The sequence below is a fragment of the Carettochelys insculpta genome, chromosome 3, assembly GCF_033958435.1.
Source record: "Carettochelys insculpta isolate YL-2023 chromosome 3, ASM3395843v1, whole genome shotgun sequence".
Taxonomy (NCBI): Eukaryota; Metazoa; Chordata; order Testudines; family Carettochelyidae; genus Carettochelys; species Carettochelys insculpta.
In genome coordinates, this window is record NC_134139.1 from 115864175 (window position 1) to 115879311 (window position 15137).

The window sequence follows — 15137 nt, forward strand, 5'->3', positions numbered from 1 at the left end:
ATATTGACACTACAAGTGGATGATGCTTAGAAGACAATGCTCACTTTTTCCTCCCTGTTGTGTCACACAGAACAAAGATATGGAGACTGTCCAAGCCCCCAAAGCGAGCAGTTCTTATTGGGGCATCCAGGTTTTTAGAAGACAATTTAAGAGCCTAACTCAAAGAGCCCATGGGTGTATTTGTATTTTGTGCATCTGCAAAATCTCCTATGAGTGCCCCCTCCTTTTAGCAGCTCCAATGAAACAGAAGCTCTGCTTTCTTTTCCAATCCAACTGCTGGTTATGGCATCAATCAGGTTATTCAAGTAGTCAAGACACTGAGGTGAAATAGACTTTTTTCATCATGGACAGTTTGAGCCATAGGTGAAAATATCCAGTCGGTCACAAGTATGGTGCCCAGAAATTGGGGCTCATCCATGGATGATGATCCTGTTCCTTTTCCACAAAGACATTTTTCAAAACTGAAAAATATACTCCTTTCCCTAATGAAAAGTCATGAAAGTTCATATTTAAAAAAATCAGGTATTTTTAAGTTCAGTGAATCTATGAATATTTCCTTAGAAGGGAGAGAAAGCATTGTTCAGAACAATCATAATGCAGCATGATATTTATTACACTTTTCAGGATTGGTCTTTCCTGATGAGAATCAGAGCTTACTCTGTGAGGAGTAACAAACAGTCCTTTGGCACCTTAGAGTCTAATACATTTATTAGGCCATGAGTTTTTGTGAGTAAAACCCACTTCCTCAGATGTCCCCACATTTTCAATAATCAAGTGTGTAACAGATCAGTAAAGCTGTGTGTCTTTCATAGAAGCCTCTAATTACACAAGACATTCTAACTTGCGTGCCTGGAAAAAAGAATTGTTCCCTTCTTTTGTGGGTTTGCTATCTGAAGACCGTTAGGGAAAAAATTTTTCTTCTCAGAAAACAAATGATGTTTCTAATCTATAAATGATGTTTTTCAGCTGGACAAGGTCAGTTTCAATTTACCATAAATCTTTGATGATTATATCTTATTAATTTTTTACTACACAGCTTGTGTTTTCCTATTGATGTTCTACTATTGAACTGGACTTTTTCTTTGTCAAATGTAATTTTCATATATTGTCTTTTTTCACTCTTGGAGTAATGTTTTGATCTGTTTCCTCTGACAGAATGTGTATGTTACCTCAGAAGGGCTCACATCCCACAGAAATGCTCAAACACAAGGAGGTGCGATTGAAAATGCTCCTTTTTCACAAGGCTCTTGAGCCAATGCCAGACCTGCAGTTTAATGTGGATAATGTCCCTTCTGTCAGGGACTCCATTGCCTCCTCAGTGGGGACTAAGACAAGGAGCAAGACTTCCCTGTCATGCTACCTATCTAGGGTGAGCATGGGAGACATCAGGCATACAAAAGCCCAACCCTGCCTCCAGCTCTAATCTTAAAAGCCTCACTTCAAATAAGGCAGCTCCAACCCCCTCTCCAATGGCATTAGTAGTGTCAAAAGGGGTTGCGTGACCATCCCCAGCACTGGCAGACCAAGCTGCAGCTGCCATGCCAAACACGCTAATGACACCAGCTGAAACAGAGGTGTTACCGATGCTGGAATAACACACAGTGCCATGCTCTCTCCCGGCACCAGGCAACCCCCAGCTCCAGTGCAGCCGTCATTCCCTGTTTCACCGGGGTGGTCCTTGGCACAATGAAAGGCTAGCATGTAAAGGAACAGAGACAGCCCAAACTCTTTAATTAAGTCACCGGTATGGAAGTACACTCACCATCCCCCATACCCTCCTACTGCCACAAGCATAATGCAAGTGATTACCATTCTTATTACAAGGCACTGAGGTATTACTAATCACCTCTCTCTCATTACCCTGCAGTATACAGCTCCCATTCACCCAGAGTGGTTAGTCAATTTCCAGAAGCCCTCACATCACCAAATTCTTTAAGGGCTAATAGGTATTGTGACTGCAGAAGTATAGTGTCATCACAGTGCTTATCTCGGAGTGCACCTCACGCATTGCACTACTATTCAGATCACCATCACTACTCACATGAGTCTTACTACTCCAGACCTTGATCACATCAATCACCCAGTCACTGCAGTGGTCCGGTTAGGGATCACTCAAGAGCACCCTCTACTGTGGCACAGAACCAGTCACCTCCTATCTTGCCCGTCTTCTTACAACATGGAAACAAGATACAAGTGCATGATACTCATGTGCCAAATTATCTCAAATACAGCTGCCTCTGGACTTGCCAATGGCTGAAACTGCATTGTGTCACAGAGAGGCAGTCACACCCATAATCCATTCTTCTCCTGACAACCTGAAACAATTCCAAGGTCTTTTTAAGAGAGGAGCAGTTACCCAGGAGATCACCTTAACAGAAATACCAGAGAAGCAACAAAAGCTTCTAAAAACGTACAATTACCTGTAATAGCCAGAGTAGCCCTGCCGCTTGATGAAGCTATAATGGAGGCAGCAGATGAAGCCTGGCAGAATGCGTGTATGGCTACACCCGGGAACAGATGAGCCAATAGAAAAATATTTTGTCCTGGCAAAAGGAATGGACTTTCTATTTTTAAACCGACAACCCAATTCTCTAGTGGTAGATGCTGTCAACCAGAGAGTAAAAACATTATAGTACAAAAGTACCCTTTCTGATGAGGAGCATAAATGCCTGGAGCTATTTGTTAGAAAGATGTATTCATCTTCTACAATGCAATTATGCATAGCTAATTACTCAGCACTTTTAGCTAATCATGATTTTGACAATTACACCAAACTTTCTCCACTAATTCCTCATCTTCCTGAAGAAAACAGACCTATTCTTAAATCTATAGCTCAGGAAGGCTACAATGCATCAAAAACAACACTGAAGATGGCATTAGATTCAGCTGATATGGCAGCAACAGCCATAGCCACAGCCATTGTTATAAGAAGATCCTCATGGCTGCAGGCAACAGGTGTCCAGAAAGACCTCCAGATGAAAGTGGAGGACTTACCATTTGGTAAAATTGAAACAAAAAAGCATCCAGTAGCACTTTAAAGACTAACAAAATAGTTTATTAGGTGGTGAGCTTTTGTGGGACAGACCCACCTCTTCAGACCATAGCCATATTTGCTGGTATGGCTATGGTCTGAAGAAGTGAGTCTATTCCACGAAAGCTCACTACCTAATATATTGTTTTGTCAGGGTTTAAGGTGCTACTGGATGCTTTTTTGTTTTGATAGAGTGTAGACTAACACAGCTATCTCTCTGTTACCATTTAATAAAATAAAGCTTTTTGCAACAAATACAGACAAGATCTTACATTCCACCAAAGACACAGGAACCATTGGCACACTTTGAAAATGTACACTCCTCCATTCTGTAAAAAGAGGTACTCCCCATGTCACAGATACAGGGATCTATCATTCACAAGACCCACCCTATAGATCATACCAGTACATACCAATAGACCATGAAATCAGAGGCGCAAAGCCCCAACTAACCACTCAATGCTACCATCTGCCTCAAAACAGCAGGTTTGAAATTTTTGTTGAGGGCTCGCTGAATCTTCCTGACTCTCCAGTTCACAACTCCCAAATATTCCATCACCACCTATGTCCTTTTGACCACCAGTGGGCATAAATAACCGTAGACAAATGTGTTTTAGACATTGCTCAGGGATATACTATCCCTCTACTCTGTGTCCTTACAATATTCCCTCCATACCCATCCCTCTTTAGGGATCCTTCCCACAAGAACTTACTGTGTCTGCAATTATGGCACTTCTAACAAATCAGAGCCAAAGAACAAATTCCAAAACAATGTTAAAGGAAAGGATTTCATTGAAACTACTTCCTAATAGAAAAGAAAATAGGGTTGGAGACCCATCCCAGATCTACAGTGGTTGAACAAATACATTCACAAACAGCACTTCAAGATGACCACACTATCTTCTATAATCCCTGCACTGGGCAAGGGGATTGCAGCCCTCAACCTTCAAGGTGCTTATTTCCACGTTACCCTTCACCGTGCTCACAGGCGTTTCTTGCACTGCCCCCAGGGTATTCATCAAAATTCTTGCATCAGCAGTTGCTCACCTCAGATGCAAAGGTATCACCATATTTCTGTATCTCGACGATTGTTTCCTTTGAAGCCTTTCATAAGACATCACAAGAGTCATGGTACAATCCATGAGATAGCTACTGCAAGCTCTAGGGTTCCTCATCAAAATTGCCAAATCAACCCTGTAACCTACCACACTTATCGACTTCACAGGAGCACTACTCAATTCCACAATCGCTCCTGCTTATCTCCCGACTCAATGCTACAAACCTGTAAGAAGCCTTATATCACAACTTACCCTCAGCCCTACGGTTCCTGTCCTTTCATGCCTTTGCCTCCTTGGCCACATGGCAGCTGCTACTTGTGATGTCCCCAGTGCTCAGCTACATTTTCATTGCCTTCAACACTGGCTGGCATCAGTGTACACCCCTGCCAGACATCACATACACAGACGGGACGGTACCTCGGAAGGTAATCCAGTCTCAGTGCTGGTGGACCCAAGAACATTCTGGTAGGGGTCCCATTTCATCATGTTCATCCACCCCCTCAAATTACAACATTTGGCTGGGGAGTTCATTGCCAGCAGTATCATGTCCAAGGTTGATAGACCATGGATGAACACAAACTACATATCAACCTTTTCAAACTACATGCTGTCTTCAGTCTTGCAACCAGTTTCTTCCGCATATTCAAAACAAAACCATCCAGGTCCTTAAGGACAATACCACAATGATCAATTGTCAGGGAGGGGCCTGATCACAATTGCTTTTTGCAGAGGCCATAAAACTATGAAACTGGTGTATTCTGCATATCTGCTAGACATAATACACTTGCAGTCTCTCTAAGTCAACGTTTCTCCCTAGCAATGAATGGGAGCTCCACCACAAAGCGACCTCTTTCAGATATGGAGTCACCCAGCTGTAGATCTCTTTGGAACACCAGAAAATTCCAAATGCAGCCAATATTGTTCGAGAGCAGACAAGGGCCACAAATCTCAGGGGATGCCTTCCTTCTCTCCTGGAATACTCACCTCCTGTATGCCTTTTCACCCATTCCTCTCATTGCCAGAGTCCTCAGCAAAATCCAGACAGGTGGAGCACAAAGCATCCTCATAGCTCCGGCGTGGACCAGGCAGATCTGGTTTCCTTTACTTCTTCTTCGAGTGTCCCCGTGAGTGCTCCACAATAGGTGTCGGGCTCGCCCGGTGCCGCAGATCGGATCTTCCAAGCAGTTTCTGCCGGACCGCGCATGCGTCGGCGCGCGCCACTCCCTTGCGCGCTCCTGGCCACGTGCGCAATCCGATCCCCGCCAGTTCCTCTTAACCGACGTCGGCTGCAGACGGAATCTGAACTAGGATAAGGCCAAGTTAGCGTATTCAATGGTTTTAACTGTTTTTTCTTTAAAGTTTTCAAGTTCTTAGGCTACTGCAAGTTAGCCAGTTGTTATTTTTCAAAAAAAAAAAAAAAAAAGCAACAAGCGGGACGGCATTCAGTCCAGTCCCAGTAACAAGCGGAACACCGGAGGCCAGGAGCCTAGGGCCATCAGCCCTCCTGCCGCGGCAGGCTATCGGAGAAGGGGAAAAACAGCACAGAGAAGGTGCTAGGTACCCATTAACAACTGAAAGACTCACCAACAATGTCCTCTTCAGGATTTAAGAAATGTGAGTCCTGCCGAGAGGCAATGCCAGCGTCTGATGGGCACAGTCTCTGCATAAGGTGCCTGGGGGAGTCCCATGTCATGCAGAAATGCTCCTTCTGTGCAAAACTAACAGCCAGAGCAAGGAAGGACAGGGAGATGCGGCTTAAAATGCTGCTCTTCGACAAGGCCCTCCAGCCAGACGTGCCGGAGCGGCCGCAGCAGGAGGGACCCTCTGGGGCCCATAAAAGGAAAGCTGCCTCCCTCACCCCATCAGCACAAAAATGGAGGAAAGCCTCCCCAGCCCGATCCCTGCCGGCAGCAACAGCGAGCGGGACGGGAGGAGCGCGCAGCTCCCAGCCGCAGCAACAGCTGATCGGCGGCAGCACGGAGAGCCACGTGGAGGCGGCTCAGCCTCCGATAATCAAACAGCCACCCCGCACCGCAGGCAGGGCGGTGGCTAAACAAGCGCCGGTACCGGCGGCACCGCATGCAGCTTCACCGACCCCTGGGGAACCGGCGGTGCAGAGCGCGCAGGCACGCAGCCTGCAGGCACCGGAGGACACCGCCTGTGCGGCACCGCCCATGAGCGTGCCGAGCACGGCGCGGACGGGGCCGAGATCCCCTACATGTCAGGGGGCGGAGTTACCTCCTCAAGGGAGGGGGAAGGCTGCACACAAAACGAGGCACCGCAGCCCCTCTCCAGACAGGGCTGTGGAGTTGCTTTCTTTCAGCCCTCCGCTTATGCTGCAGACTCCAACCAGAAGGCAGGGGTCCCCCCTAGCCTACCCGGAGCCCCCGTCTCCATTTTTATAACCAGCCTCGCCCTGGCTGGGACCACCTTCACCCTTCCTGGGGTTTGAGCCGCTGGAATACTATCCAAAATCGCTCTCTCCAGTGTCCCAGATCTCTCGACGATCTCGCTCCCCCAGACGCAGAGGGTATGCACCAAGGGAGTGGTCTAGGTCACCTTCCCAAGAACAGTGCCTATACTTCCATGGTCACCCCTATCACGCGGGGCATAGACACCACCGGCAATCTACCAGGGAAAGATCCCCACAGATGATCTCGTATCCCCGAGGGCAATCGCGAACGGGGACAGAGACTCAAGTATCTCAAGGGGGACTGGTTATGGAACCCCGAGATTTTCCCTTGCAAGCCTCCAGCGAGAGGGTGTACCATCACCAACAGGAACCGGAAGGGTCCAGAGAGGCGTACCCCAGTGGTTCCTCGCTCTCCTCCCCGGACGAGGCTACGGCCCCGGGGGACGTCCATCCTCCGGACGATCTCAAACAGTTTCAAGAGCTGTTTAAGAGGGTGGCCTTCACGCAAGGCATCCAGACAGCAGAGGTGCAAGAGAAACACCATAAGCTCCTCAAAAATCTGAGACCTCCAGCCTCCTCCAAAATAGCAATACCGCTTGATGAAGCAATCTTGGAGTCCGCCACTACGATATGGCAGACCCCTGTGACTATTCCGCCTGTCCACAAGAGAGCGGATAAGAAATACTTCGTGCCAGCGAAGGGCATGGAGTTCCTGTTCAGCCACCCACAACCAAATTCCTTGGTGGTGGAGTCGTCGCAACAAAGATCAAAGACATCTCAATTTAAGACAGGGGGAACAGACAAAGATGCCAAGAAGCTAGAGCTGTTCGGCAGAAAGGTCTACTCCTCCACCACTCTACTGTTGCGAATGGCAAATTACGCAGCGCATTTAGCGAACCATAATTTCGACAACTACACTAGGTTAACCTCCCTCATGGACTCGCTTCCAGAGGACAAGAAACCGGTGCTCAAGACCATCGTGCAAGAAGGCTACGCGGCCTCGAGGACGGGAGTTCAGATCGCCCTGGATGTTGCGGACACAGCAGCACGTTCCACAGCTACGGCAGTGGTGATGCGAAGGGAGTCCTGGCTCCAGACTTCGGGTATACCGAGGGATCTGCAGGCAAAGATAGTCGATCTTCCCTTCGACTTGCAGAAGCTGTTTGCTGAATCAACTGACTCGGTCCTTCATTCCAGTAAAGATTCAAGAGCCACACTTAGGACCCTGGGGATTTACACCCCTCCATACAGAAAGAAAAAGTACTACCCTCAACAAAGACGGTACCAGTACCAGCAACAGCGTCCCCAGTACCACTGGGGTTACGAGCAAGGGCGACATCAACAGCACCAGCAGTACAGAACTCCCAGGCGACGTTCACAACAGAGCCGCGCGTCCTCGGGGCAGGGCCAAAGGCCACAAGTTTGACACACAGATCCAGGGCTGCGCCATCACTACCATCGCACAAGGTCATCCGAAACGGCTATTCCACCATCGCCTCCGACCATTCTACGACCAGTGGCAAAGGATCACCACAGACAAATGGGTGTTGGAGATCATAGCCACGGGGTACACCATCCCCTTTCAGTCGCTCCCACCGCCACGACCTCCACCCAGGCCCCACCTCCAGGAGGCCTCCCACGTAGCGAGGCTCAAGCAGGAGGTAGACCATCTCATGCTCATAGGGGCAGTGGAAAGAGTGCCGGAGCAACTGCAAGGAAAAGGGTTCTACTCGAGGTACTTCCTCACGGAGAAAAAGACAGGAGGCTGGAGGCCCATCTTAGATCTTCAAGGCCTCAACCGGTACCTGCGCAAGCAACGTTTTTGGATGATCACAATCGCCTCCATCCTTACGGCACTGGACGATGGAGATTGGTTTGCAGCCCTTGATTTGCAAGACGCGTATTTTCACATAACTATCCATCCGGCTCACCGGCGATTCCTCCGGTTCATGGTAGGCAAAGAACATTTTCAATACAAGGTCCAACCGTTTGGCCTCTCCTCGGCCCCCAGAGTCTTCACCAAGACCTTGGCAGTGGTGTCAGCCTACCTGCACAGACAGGGGGTATTTATATTCCCATATCTAGACGACTGCCTACTCAAAGGGGCCTCGAAGGAGGAGGTACTACGCATGATACGCATCACAGCAGGCACGTTCTCTTCGCTCGGCCTGGTTATCAATCTGGCAAAATCAAAGATAGACCCCACACAGGACATAGAGTTCATAGGGGCACGCATAAATTCTATTACAGCGAGAGTATATCTACCAGAGACTCGCTTCAGGGCCATCGGCTCCCTCGTGCAGGTCATCACCTTCAGCCCTACGGTGCCGGTCCTGACGTGCTTACAGCTGCTGGGCCACATGGCAGCGGCGACGTTCGTAGTACAGAACGCCAGGTTACACATGTGCAGCATGCAGCACTGGCTGGCGAGCATATACAAACCGGCAGCACACACCGTTCACAGGGTGGTGTTGCCCACAGCAGAGGTGCGCAAATCCCTGCAATGGTGGGTAAACCCCAAGAACTTGCTAACGGGGGTACCCTTCCACCAACCACAAATATTGGTTTTTCTTACTACAGATGCCTCCCTCATAGGGTGGGGAGCACACATGGGCAAAGAGGTGACTCAAGGGCTGTGGTCCTCCACGGAGCAGTCACTGCACATAAATATACTGGAGCTCAGAGCAGTGTTCAACGCCTGCAGACACTTTCGAGACCATATACAAGGCAAAGTTGTCGGGATCAGTACAGACAATACCTCCACCATGTTTTATATAAACCGGCAAGGAGGAGCTCGGTCCCGTGCCTTATGTGCGGAAGCAGTCCGGTTATGGAACTGGTGCATCACCAACAATACAATCTTGAAAGCCTCGTACTTACCAGGCGCTCACAATGTGAAGGCAGACCAGCTGAGCAGGCGTTTTGCACTCACGCATGAGTGGCAGATCCGTCCCGATCTGCTACGACCGATTTTCCACGCATGGGGGTTTCCCCAGATAGACCTGTTTGCCACTCAACACAACAAGAAGTGCCCACGATTCTGCTCCAGGGCAGGACTGGGACGGGGGTCCCTGGGGGACGCATTCGCGATCTCGTGGAGGGGCCCCCTGCTTTACGCTTTTCCTCCCACAGTGCTGATCCACAAAGTCTTGCAGAAAGCCAGGAGGGAAGGAGCCCGAATGATCCTGATAGTCCCAACGTGGGATCGACAGCAATGGTTCCCCCTACTCCTGCGCATGTCGGACTGTCCACCGATGCCCCTTCCGGTGGCGCCGGATCTGCTCACGCAAGCCCAGGGGTCCATAGTGCATCCGCACCCCCAAGGCCTGCGACTACAAGCGTGGTTAATCCATGGCTCAGCTCCCTAGAGAGCACATGCACGGAGGAAGTGCAGCAAGTCCTAGAAAGTAGCAGGAGGACTTCCACCAGGAAGGCCTACAAGCAGAAATGGACTCGCTTCACGGCATGGTGTTCTACCAAACAGCTGGCCCCCCTTTCGGTGCCTATACCTGTAATATTAGAGTATTTACTGGACCTCAAGAGAGGAGGACTCTCACTATCCTCGTTAAAGGTCCACCTTGCCGCCATTTCGGCGTTCAGACACGAGGAGGAAGGGCACACGGTGTTCGCCCATCCCATGGTTACCAGGTTCCTCAAAGGGTTGGTAAACCTATACCCCCCTCGGAAACCGCTTCCACCTTCGTGGAACTTGGACTTGGTGCTTAACGTGCTAACGGGACCACCGTTCAAGCCCTTGGCCACGGTTTCCCTCCGCCTCCTTACGATAAAGATGACCTTTCTTCTCGCAATTACGTCAGCTCGCAGGGTGAGCGAGCTTGCGGCAGTTATGGCAACGCCACCCTGCACTGTTTTTTCCAAGGAGGCGGTAATCATACGGCTGCATCCAGCCTTTGTTCCCAAGGTTTCTTCTGAGTTTCACATTAACGAACCTATTGTTTTACCCTCGTTTTATCCAAAGCCTCATAACTCTAACAAAGAGGCGCGCCTACACCTCCTGGACGTGAGGAGGGCGCTAGCCTTCTATGTAGACAGGACCAAGTCCTTCCGGAAAACGGATAGACTCCTAGTCTCTCTCGCTCCCAAATCGAAAGGAGAACGTCTCTCTTCGCAGAGAATCTCGAAGCACATCGTATCCTGCATAAAAATGTGCTACGAACTCAAAAAGACTCCTTTACTGGCCACGCCCAGGGCTCATTCCACTAGGGCGGTGGCGGCATCAACAGCCTTTTTCAAGGGCGTTGCGCTAAAAGACATTTGCAGAGCGGCGACCTGGTCATCCTATGACACCTTCGCCAAACATTACGCCCTTCACAGGGTATTCCAAGAGGATACCCGTCTCTCGACAGCGGTCCTCTCGGGGACAAGCTGCACATAATCCGATTACCCACCTCCTGTCTTGGGTTACTGCTGGGTAGTCACCTATTGTGGAGCACCCACGGGGACACTCGAAGAAGAAAGACAGGTTACTCACCGTAGTAATGGTGGTTCTTCGAGATGTGTCCCCGTGGGTGCTCCACCACCCGCCCATCCTCCCCGCTTCGGATCTCTGTTTAGTGTTTTGCAGGAGCATCTGAGGCGGTTGGTCAAGGAACTGGCGGGGACCGGATCGCGCACGTGGCCAGGAGTGCGCAAGGGAGCGGTGCGTGCCGGCGCATGCGCGGTCCGGCAGAAACTGCTTGGAAGATCCGATCTGCGGCGCCGGGCGAGCCCGACACCTATTGTGGAGCACCCACGGGGACACATCTCGAAGAACCACCGTTACTACGGTGAGTAACCTGTCTTTTCTCCTCTATCTCTTCTCCCTCCTTTCCTGCTTCCCATCTGTCCAGATATATTCTCTCACCCCAGACCACACACCCTACGTCTGATGGTCTGGTTTCTGTGTGGATCCCAGAAGACGCATGCCATTACTCCCAGCAAATGAGAGATGTGCTGTTACAAAGTAGACGCAAAACAACATGCAAAATTTACCTCTCTAAGTGGAGCCATTTCTCATCCTGTTGCTCTGAAATGGGTGTACTACCCACAAAAGCCCCACTGCACATGATTCTTGACCTCATTATTCACCTAAGAGATAGCTATCGCTTTCTTTACTCCAAACCCACCTTTTGGCAATTTAAGTCTTCCATCTGCCTGTAGAAGGTTTCTCAGTATTTACTCATCAAGTTGTAAAGTGGTTCTGCGGGGACTTACAAAGCATGGTGCCTCCACATAAACCTGGCTTTGGACTTGGCACTTGTCCTTCATACCTTGATGGGACCTCCATTTAAGTAGATGGCCACATGTTGCCTAGCTATGCTACCAGTGAAAACCTTGTTTCTAGTGACGATAACATCATCTCAAAGAGCAGGAGAGAAAGCTGCTTTGACTGACTCTCCACCATACACAATTCTCCACAAACACAAAGTGGTCCTATGACCCCACCTCCCCATTTCTTTTGAAAGTATGTTCCCAGTTTCACACCTATGAACCTATAGTCCTCCCTGCCTTTTATCCTAAACCTCATACCTCTCATACAGAAGCTAAATTGCACACACTAGATATCAGAAGGATGATGTCCTTCTACATAGACAGGACGGAGTCATTTAAAAAATCTCAAAGACTGTTCTTATCCATCACTGAAAGATCTAGGGTAATGCCTCTTTCATCCCAATGTAAATCTAGACTTATATCTGCATGCAAAGTGCAATGTTTTTCTATTCAAAATAAACCTCTTCCATCAATTCCAAGAGCACATTCTACAAGATTAGTAGCGACATCGACCACCTTCCTAAAAGGAGTGCTACTACAGGACAAATTTCATGCAATACCGTCTTATGCAAAGATATGGCAGGCTAAAGCAGTACTGTTTTCAGTAGTTGCACTAAATCAAAACCTACCATCCAATCGGGGGGCACTGCTCTATCATCATCTATTGTGGAGATCCCACACGGACAGCAGTCGAAGAAGAACGAAAAGTTACTTCCTCCAATAACAATGCTTCTTCCAGATGTGTGCCCTCCTCCTCTCTTCTCTATGCAATATACACCGTTTGGGTGTCAATGAAGTAACTGAGGACAGCAGGGCTACGCACGCAATTCCTAGTGACAGGAACAGTGCATGCTACAGTCGCACATGCACAGCCCCACTGAGTGCTACTAAGAAAAATCTCCGCTCTGTGGTGGTGGGCAAGTCCAGCACCTACTATGGAGCACCTGGGGGGGACACATTTCAAAGAGCCATCATATCAACAAGTAAGGCACAACTAGTTGCTTGTTCTGGTTGTAAAAAGACTTATGATGACCAAGACACAAACACACATATAATTGCTTTTTGCTTCTCATATTAATCTTTGCAGGGACTACTGACAGCACTTCAGATGCAAAACAATGCTCTGGACTTGTCATTAACCTATTTAAAATACTACTTTTCACCGATTTTCAATTAAAATAATCACTATTCACACGTTTTACATTTTTTGTATTTCTTTTTAGCTGCTGATGTAAGTGTGAAAAAAGAAAGCCTTTCATCTGTGCAGCAGCTTGGCATTGAAATGACAGTCAGGTACATTGAATTAAAATATTTCTCTTGTGTATTTCTAGAGTTCGATTTCTTTGAAATGACTTTAACGATATTTAACCCATCAACTCAACATTTTGTACTATTGAAATCTAAAGATCAGTTTTGGAGAATGAATTCTTATTTTAAAGATTAAAAGAATATTAAGTACATGATTAAATTATCTACAAAATTGAATAGGTTATTATTCATTTTTATTCAAAGGGCCAATTGCAACTTGTTTTGCAAGATTTGCAGCTAAACTTACATTGTAGTATCATAGAAATATAGGGCTGGAAAGGACTTTGAGATGTCATTTAGTCTACCCCCTGCAGTGAGCTATGACAAAGAACATCGTACATGAATTGTCTCATGAGGGATTTTGCAATAGTCTTACCTTGAAATCACAAAGACATGGACAGTGGAAGCCAAGTCTGTGTCTGAAGCAAATGGTTGTGTCCTTCTAGCCAGTACCATATTTTTTTTCAACCTGACTGTTCATGGACAGCTGAGGATATAAGATGACTTTTCTGATAGTAAACTTAGTAACAAATAGCAACTCTGCTCCTTCAGTAAAATCTAGACCAGTTCGCCAGTTGCTTCCTGAACTATCACCAGACTGAGGCCCCTGTCCTAACTACAATATACTTCTAATTATGTATTGGTAAGGGCATGATTTTTTCATGAAAATCGTAGAAGTCATGTAATCCATTCATTCAGTCCCAGTGAGTAGGAGCTGCAGGGTGCAACTGATGTGTGGTGGAAGTATCCTAGCTGCTGGCTGCTGTGGGCACCTGGGATATCCTAGAGTTCACAGGCAGTGGGACTCCCAGCACACCTACCTGTAATGTTAGTATGACGATCCCAGTGCTCCCAGCCACTGTCGATAGTCAGGTGAACATGGAGCTCCTGGGTGGCAGCAGGGATCCCACAGCTCAAAGCACGCCTCCCACAGCTGCCCAGCCTCTCCAAGTGGTCTGGGGACCTCATAGGTAAGCTCCCCATTTTGTCATGGGTATTTTTGGTAAAAGACATGAACAGGTCACAGCTTTGGTGAAATTTTATTGCCCGTGACTTATCTGTAACCTACTGAAAACATCCATGATAAAATTTTAGCTTTATGTATGAGGGGTATGAGTCTTTATCTTTTCAGAAATGCTAGAGTTGTGTCTACACTTGCATTCCTCATTGCCTGTCCACACTGCTTTTCTTTCTTTTGAAAGAATCTCTTCAAAAAAAGAGATTATGCGAATGAAGCATGAGGTATGTAAAGCAGCACTTCATTAACGTTTTTGATTTTTGTCATTTGCATGCCTCTTTTGAAAGACAAATGCAAGTGTAGACAAAGCTTAGGAGTGTATTAAATGCATTCAGTAAAATGTGTTCATGATTTTAAAGAATAGAGATTTTGTTTTTCTTTTGTTTAAACTGAAGTGTTTTACATTTATTTAAACTTTATTTTATCAGGTATGGTAAATATTTAAATTTGCTGAAAGATGGTGCTGAAAATGATCTGTGCCTGGTGTTAATGCACTGTGACAAATTTCTGAAACAACAGCAAACATCCGTAAAGTCCTCACTTCGTATCCTTTCTTGATGGCGCAAGTTAGGTTGACCAAGACATTAGTGACAGTTAAACTGTCAAAAGATATTTTTCATGTATCTTGAATTCCTGGTGGTTGTGCAGACTACATAGTGTTTTTCATTTCATTTTGTACTTGCTCAAAAGGAAAAATCCATTTATATCACTAAAATGTATAGTTGAGAGACTAACAATATGTTCTCTGACAGTAGCCCTCATCCTTCCCTTTCCCTGATTATTAAACTTAGTTGTGCATCTTGTCTGTTTTGATTTGGGACAGAATCATTTTGTTCTATATAACTGTATAGTTCCCAGTGAATTTTATGCTGATTTAACTTTAAAGGACTTTTTATATTCAATAAACCATCGCTAGTGTAGCTACACTGGTGCAACACTGGAGTGAGTACAGTAGGGCCTTTTGACATTGTTCTATTTGGATTATTAACAACTTTTGGAATCAATTTTTTTTAAAATTGTTGTGAATCACAATCTAAC

At 47.2% G+C, this 15137-nt stretch overlaps 1 protein-coding gene across 9 annotated transcripts in view; it reads left to right on the forward strand.

The window, feature by feature from the left end:
* The window catches only part of TBC1D32 (TBC1 domain family member 32), a 197642-nt gene that overhangs the window by 144616 nt on the left and 37889 nt on the right, over positions 1 to 15137 (forward strand). For all 9 annotated transcript variants that reach the window (XM_074990655.1, XM_074990659.1, XM_074990660.1 and 6 more), the window contains 2 exons: positions 12997 to 13066; positions 14528 to 14643. In XM_074990655.1, coding sequence (XP_074846756.1) covers positions 12997 to 13066; positions 14528 to 14643 — 186 coding nt within the window. The remainder of the gene's footprint in view (positions 1 to 12996; positions 13067 to 14527; positions 14644 to 15137) is intronic.